Source organism: Heptranchias perlo, chromosome 35 (assembly GCF_035084215.1).
Source record: "Heptranchias perlo isolate sHepPer1 chromosome 35, sHepPer1.hap1, whole genome shotgun sequence".
Taxonomy (NCBI): domain Eukaryota; kingdom Metazoa; phylum Chordata; class Chondrichthyes; order Hexanchiformes; family Hexanchidae; genus Heptranchias; species Heptranchias perlo.
In genome coordinates this window covers 6,649,504-6,655,178 of record NC_090359.1, presented here as the reverse complement: position 1 = coordinate 6,655,178, position 5,675 = coordinate 6,649,504, and the positions used below count along the sequence as shown (strand labels likewise).

The window sequence follows — 5,675 nt, the reverse complement described above, 5'->3', positions numbered from 1 at the left end:
GCTCATAACAATAAATAATAATATTACCCCCATGTCAACTATTTCCACTGGTCACGGAAAGCCTCTCCAGGGCCACCCGGGTTCGGAGAATGCCATGGAAGAGAGGCAGACAGTCGGAGCGACCGCCCCCACGGGCCGTGTCCATCCTGGACCTGTGGATAGCCACTTTGGCCAGGCCCAGGAACAGACCCACGAGGACGTCCTCCGACTTGCCAGCCCCCCTTCCGCACCGGGCGGCCAAAGGTCAGGAGGGTGGGACTGAAGAGCAGCCAGAAGTTGGAGAGCAGCCCCCTTAAATAGTGGCTGCAGCCCCCTTTATTCACCTGGAACACGGACTCATCCAGGCCGCCAAAATATTCAGGCAGCCTGAGAGTCTGTGAAGTTGTTTAACACCCTGTTTGTCGGGGCTGATCCACTCCACATCCCCAGTGGTATAGGGGAGGACTCCCGCATAGAGAGCCCTCCACTGGGGATCTCCGCCTCCGCCGGATGGGGAGATGGTCCGCCAGGGCGTGTCCGGGCGAGAGACGAGGGCCAGGGAGTGGAGAGTGTGCAGGAGCAGCCCGTACAGGAAACCCCACGGCGCAGAGTGAAATGGCAGGGAGGGGGTTCCTGGGAGACTGCTCATGTTGTGAGGCACAGCCCCCCGAGGGAGGTTTCAGCACCTGGCCCCGATGAGAAAGTCTGTCCGAACAGGGGTCAGATCGACCGGGATCGCTGCACACGCTCGAGTCTCCTCAACACCTCGATTGGAGACAGAGCCGAGTGCAAATTTTTGTTTGTGTATGTGTGTGTGACAGTGTGTGTGAGTATGTATATGTGTATGTGTGTGTGAGTGTGTGTGTGAGTGTGTATATGTGTATGTGTGTGTGAGTGTGTGTGAGTATGTATATGTGTATGTGTGTGTGACTGTGTGTGAGTATGTATATGTGTATGTGTGTGTGAGTGTGTGTGTTAGTGTGTATATGTGTATGTGTGTGTGAGTGTGTGTGAGTATGTATATGTGTATGTGTGTGTGAGTGTGTGTGAGTATGTATATGTGTATGTGTATGTGACTTTGTGTGAGTGTGTATATGTGTGTGTGTGTGTGAGTGTGTGTAAGTGTGTCTATGTGTATGTGTGTGACTGTGTGTGAGTATGTATATGTGTATGTGTGTGTGAGTGTGTGTGAGTATGTATATGTATATGTGTGTGTGAGTGTGTGTGTGAGTGTGTATATGTGTATGTGTGTGACTGTGTGTGAGTATGTATATGTGTATGTGTGTGTGACTGTGTGTGAGTGTGTATATGTGTATGTGTGTGTGAGTGTGTGTGTGAGTGTGTATATGTGTATGTGTGTGTGAGTGTGTGTGAGTATGTATATGTGTATGTGTGTGTGAGTGTGTGTGTGAGTGTGTATATGTGTATGTGTGTGACTGTGTGTGAGTATGTATATGTGTATGTGTGTGTGAGTGTGTGTGAGTATGTATATGTGTATGTGTGTGTGAGTGTGTATATGTGTATGTGTGTGTGAGTGTGTGTGTGAGTGTGTATATGTGTATGTGTGTGTGAGTGTGTGTGAGTATGTATATGTGTATGTGTGTGTGACTGTGTGTGAGTATGTATATGTGTATGTGTGTGTGAGTGTGTGTGAGTATGTATATGTATATGTGTATGTGTGTGAGTGTGTGTGAGTATGTGTATGTCTGTCTGTTTATGAGTGTTTGCGTGTGAGTGAGAGTTTGTGTGTGTTTGAATGCTTGCGTGTGTTTTTGTTTGTTTTTATGTGTATATAAGTACGCATATGTGTGTGTATGGATATGACTGTATATGTGTGTCTGTCTGTATGCGTGCGTGCACACGTACATCAGCTGAGTTCGGGTGCGTGTGAGTGTGAGTGTCTGTCAGAGTTAACACACATCAGCTGAGTTCTGGTGTGTGTCTGAGTGTAAATGTCTGTCTGTCTGTGTTAACACACACATCAGCTGAGTTCAGGCGTGTGTGTGAGTGTATGTCTGTGTTAACACACATCAGCTGAGTTCAGGTGTGTGTGTGTGTGTGTGTGAGTGTCTGTCAGTGTTAACACAGATCAGCTGAGTTCAGGTGTGAACGAAACGGTGATGCTCTCAACACACAAATACCCACCCAACACTCGCTGTCTGACCTGGTGAGGTCCCTGTCGATCTGAAAGGAGGGTGAACAGATTGAAAAGACGTTTAAAAGTGATTGAAAGGACATTAATTGGAGACCAGCTGGAAGTTTTGGATTATTTTATTGCAACTATTTACAACAAAAGCATTTTGTCCACAGGCCAATCAGAACATGAAAGAGAATCCGGCAATTCCCAACACACAGTCAGTCTGTACGGTGAGAGATCGATAATCAACAGTACAGTCAGTCTGTACATTGAGAGATTGATAATCAACAGTACAGTCAGTCTGTACAGTGAGAGATTGATAATCGACAGTACAGTCAGTCTGTACAGTGAGAGATCAATAATCAACAGTACAGTCAGTCTGTACGGTGAGAGATCGATAATCAACAGTACAGTCAGTCTGTACAGTGAGAGATCGATAATCAACAGTACAGTCAGTCTGTACGGTGAGAGATCGATAATCAACAGTACAGTCAGTCTGTACAGTGAGAGATCAATAATCAACAGTACAGTCAGTCTGTACAGTGAGAGATCGATAATCAACAGCACAGTCAGTCTGTACAGTGAGAGATCGATAATCAACAGTACAGTCAGTCTGTACAGTGAGAGATTGATAATCGACAGTGCAGTCAGTCTGTACAGTGAGAGATCAATAATCAACAGTACAGTCAGTCTGTACAGTGAGAGATCGATAATCAACAGCACAGTCAGTCTGTACAGTGAGAGATCGATAATCAACAGTACAGTCAGTCTGTACAGTGAGAGATTGATAATCGACAGTACAGTCAGTCTGTACAGTGAGAGATCAATAATCAACAGTAAAGTCAGTCTGTACGGTGAGAGATCGATAATCAACAGTACAGTCAGTCTGTACAGTGAGAGATCGATAATCAACAGTACAGTCAGTCTGTACGTTGAGAGATCGATAATCAACAGTACAGTCAGTCTGTACAGTGAGAGATCAATAATCAACAGTACAGTCAGTCTGTACAGTGAGAGATCGATAATCAACAGCACAGTCAGTCTGTACAGTGAGAGATCGATAATCATCAGGACAGTCAGTCTGTACAGTGAGAGATTGATAATCAACAGCACAGTCAGTCTGTACAGTGAGAGATCGATAATCAACAGGACAGTCAGTCTGTACAGTGAGAGATTGATAATCAACAGTACAGTCAGTCTGTACAGTGAGAGATTGATGACCTGCTGCAGCTGAGCTGATGTGTTGGGACAACAGTGGGAGCACGGCAATGAGGCCCAGTGTCACTGGGGGTGAGAAAGGCTCCTCCTCCTGATCACACTCGAATGACCCCTCCTGGAAAGTGTGTGTGGAAGAGAAAGAAAGAGTGGGAGAGTGTGTGAGTGTGTGTTTGAGTCCCTCTGAGAGAGGAGGTGTCTGTATTTTTTGGGTCATGCTGTAATTACAGTCTCCCACCAGTGGAGGTGCTGCAATACCATTAGTCGCTCAGAGTCATTCCCTCCCAGCATCAAATGTCCTTCATCGTGGGCAAGCCCTGGGCACCAATCGGAAACTTCCAGCCCTGGGCACCAATCGGAAACTCCCAGCCCTGGGCACCAATCGGAAACACCCAGCCCTGGGCACCAATCAGAAACTCCCAGCCCTGGGATCTCAGAGATCAGAAACTACCAGTCCTGGGAGCTCAGAGATCAGAAACTCCCAGCCCTGGGATCTCAGTGATCAGAAACTCCCAGTCCTGGGATCTCAGTGATCGGAAACCCCCAGCCCTGGGATCTCAGTGATCAGAAACTCCCAGACCTGGGATCCCAGTGATCAGAAACTCCCAGCCCTGGGATCTCAGAGATCAGAAACTCCCAGCCCTGGGATCTCAGTGATCAGAAACTCGCAGCCCTGGGATCTCAGTGATCGGAAACTCCCAGCTCTGGGATCTCAGTGATCAGAAACTCCCAGCCCTGGGATCTCAGTGATCAGAAACTCCCAGCCCTGGGATCTCAGTGATCAGAAACTCCCAGCCCTGGGATCTCAGAGATCAGAAACTCCCAGCCCTGGGATCTCAGTGATCAGAAACTCCCAGTCCTGGGATCCCAGTGATCAGAAACTCCCAGTCCTGGGATCTCAGAGATCAGAAACTCCCAGCTCTGGGATCTCAGAGATCAGAAACTCCCAGCCCTGGGATCACAGTGATCGGAAAATCCCAGCCCTGGGATCTCAGTAGCCAGTCACTCTAATCTTCCTCTCCGACGTGCCTTTCATTCGAAGGCTGATGTTACTCAGAGCCTCCTCCCGACAGCAGAACCTTCTCCACCTGAAGATGTCGCCCGCGAAGGAGTAGATCAGAGGGTCCAGGCAGCTGTTGAGGCTGGTCAGTGCCATGGTGACCCGTCGGGCGGAGTAGGTGAACTGGATGAGCCGGCAGCTGGACAGCAGCTGGATGCGCCTGAGAGTGTGGATGAGTTGGTTGAGATGATAGGGGACGAAGCAGATGAGGAAGACCATCAGCACCAGGAGCACGGTGCGGAGAGCTTTCCTATTCACCGCGTGCACGGTGTTTTTGCCGGCGGTGGGTTCCAGCAGCTTCCTGGCGATAAGCGGGTAGCAGACCAGGATAAGCACCAGCGGGATGAAGAAGCCGATGATCGCGGCCGCGATGCTGATCCCAGAGATGCGCCTGCTCCAGGAACCCGACGAGAAGTTCTCCAGGCATGCCGTCTTTCCGTTGGGGAAGCTGTTGGTCAGCGGTCCTCTGAGGGTCAAGTAGAGGAGGTTGGCGGCCAGGATCAGCCAGATGAGGCAGCAGGCGACCACCCGATAGCGGGGCCTGCGGAGCTGCAGAGATCTGATGGGATGGACCACAGCGATGTAGCGATCCAGGCAGATGCAAGTGAGGAACAAAGTGCTGCCGTACATGTTGGCAAAGAAGAGGGAGCCGGTGATTTTACATGCCAGCTCGCCGAAGATCCAGTCGTTCCCCAAGGAGTGGTAGACAACTTTGAAGGGAAGGGTTGCAGCAAAGATGAGGTCTATCACGGCCAAGTTGACCATGAACACGTCGGAGGGCGAGAAGGCGCCCTTCTTCCTGAAGAGGTACCAGAGGGCACAGCAGTTCGACACTGCGCCAAAGAGAAACACAGCGCTGTAAACGATGGGGAACATGAGGTACTGGAAGTTGGCGCTGACCTCGCAGTCGCGGGTGTTGTTTGTGAGATTGGCGCTGCCTGTGGAATCGATATTCACTTGGACCCACGGATATGAAGTCCCTCCCGAGGACCAGGTCTTCTCTGTAAAAGGGGAGTCAGCTTCAGGTGTGAATACTGTCGGGTCACCCATACTTCATAGAATCTGAAATTGGACAAAACGATGGCACCGGGGTTAGACTGTTTGGGAGTTCCTTTGCCGACACTTTTTCCCGTGCTGTTTGATTATTGAGTCTCGCTCTGTTTGTATCCCACTCTGTATTTTAGGGTCTATGTATCAGGAGAACTGTCCTCATTCTGAAGTTGGGAACAGTCCCCTTTAAACACTGCCGTTGGTAAACTACAACAACAACAATTTGCACTGATA

At 49.3% G+C, this 5,675-nt stretch overlaps 1 protein-coding gene across 1 annotated transcript; it reads right to left on the bottom strand.

Annotated features, from left to right (window-relative positions):
* Positions 1–4,322: 4,322 nt before the first annotated feature.
* Positions 4,323–5,441, bottom strand: LOC137302208 (lysophosphatidic acid receptor 6-like). The gene has a single exon (XM_067971867.1). The coding sequence runs from the start codon at positions 5,439–5,441 to the stop codon at positions 4,323–4,325; it is 1,119 nt and encodes a 372-aa protein (XP_067827968.1).
* Positions 5,442–5,675: the final 234 nt, after the last annotated feature.

Excerpts from the sequence above, each read along its gene's own strand:
- LOC137302208 (XM_067971867.1), bottom strand. The coding sequence starts at position 5,441 with ATGGGTGACCCGACAGTATTCACACCTGAAGCTGACTCCCCTTTTACA.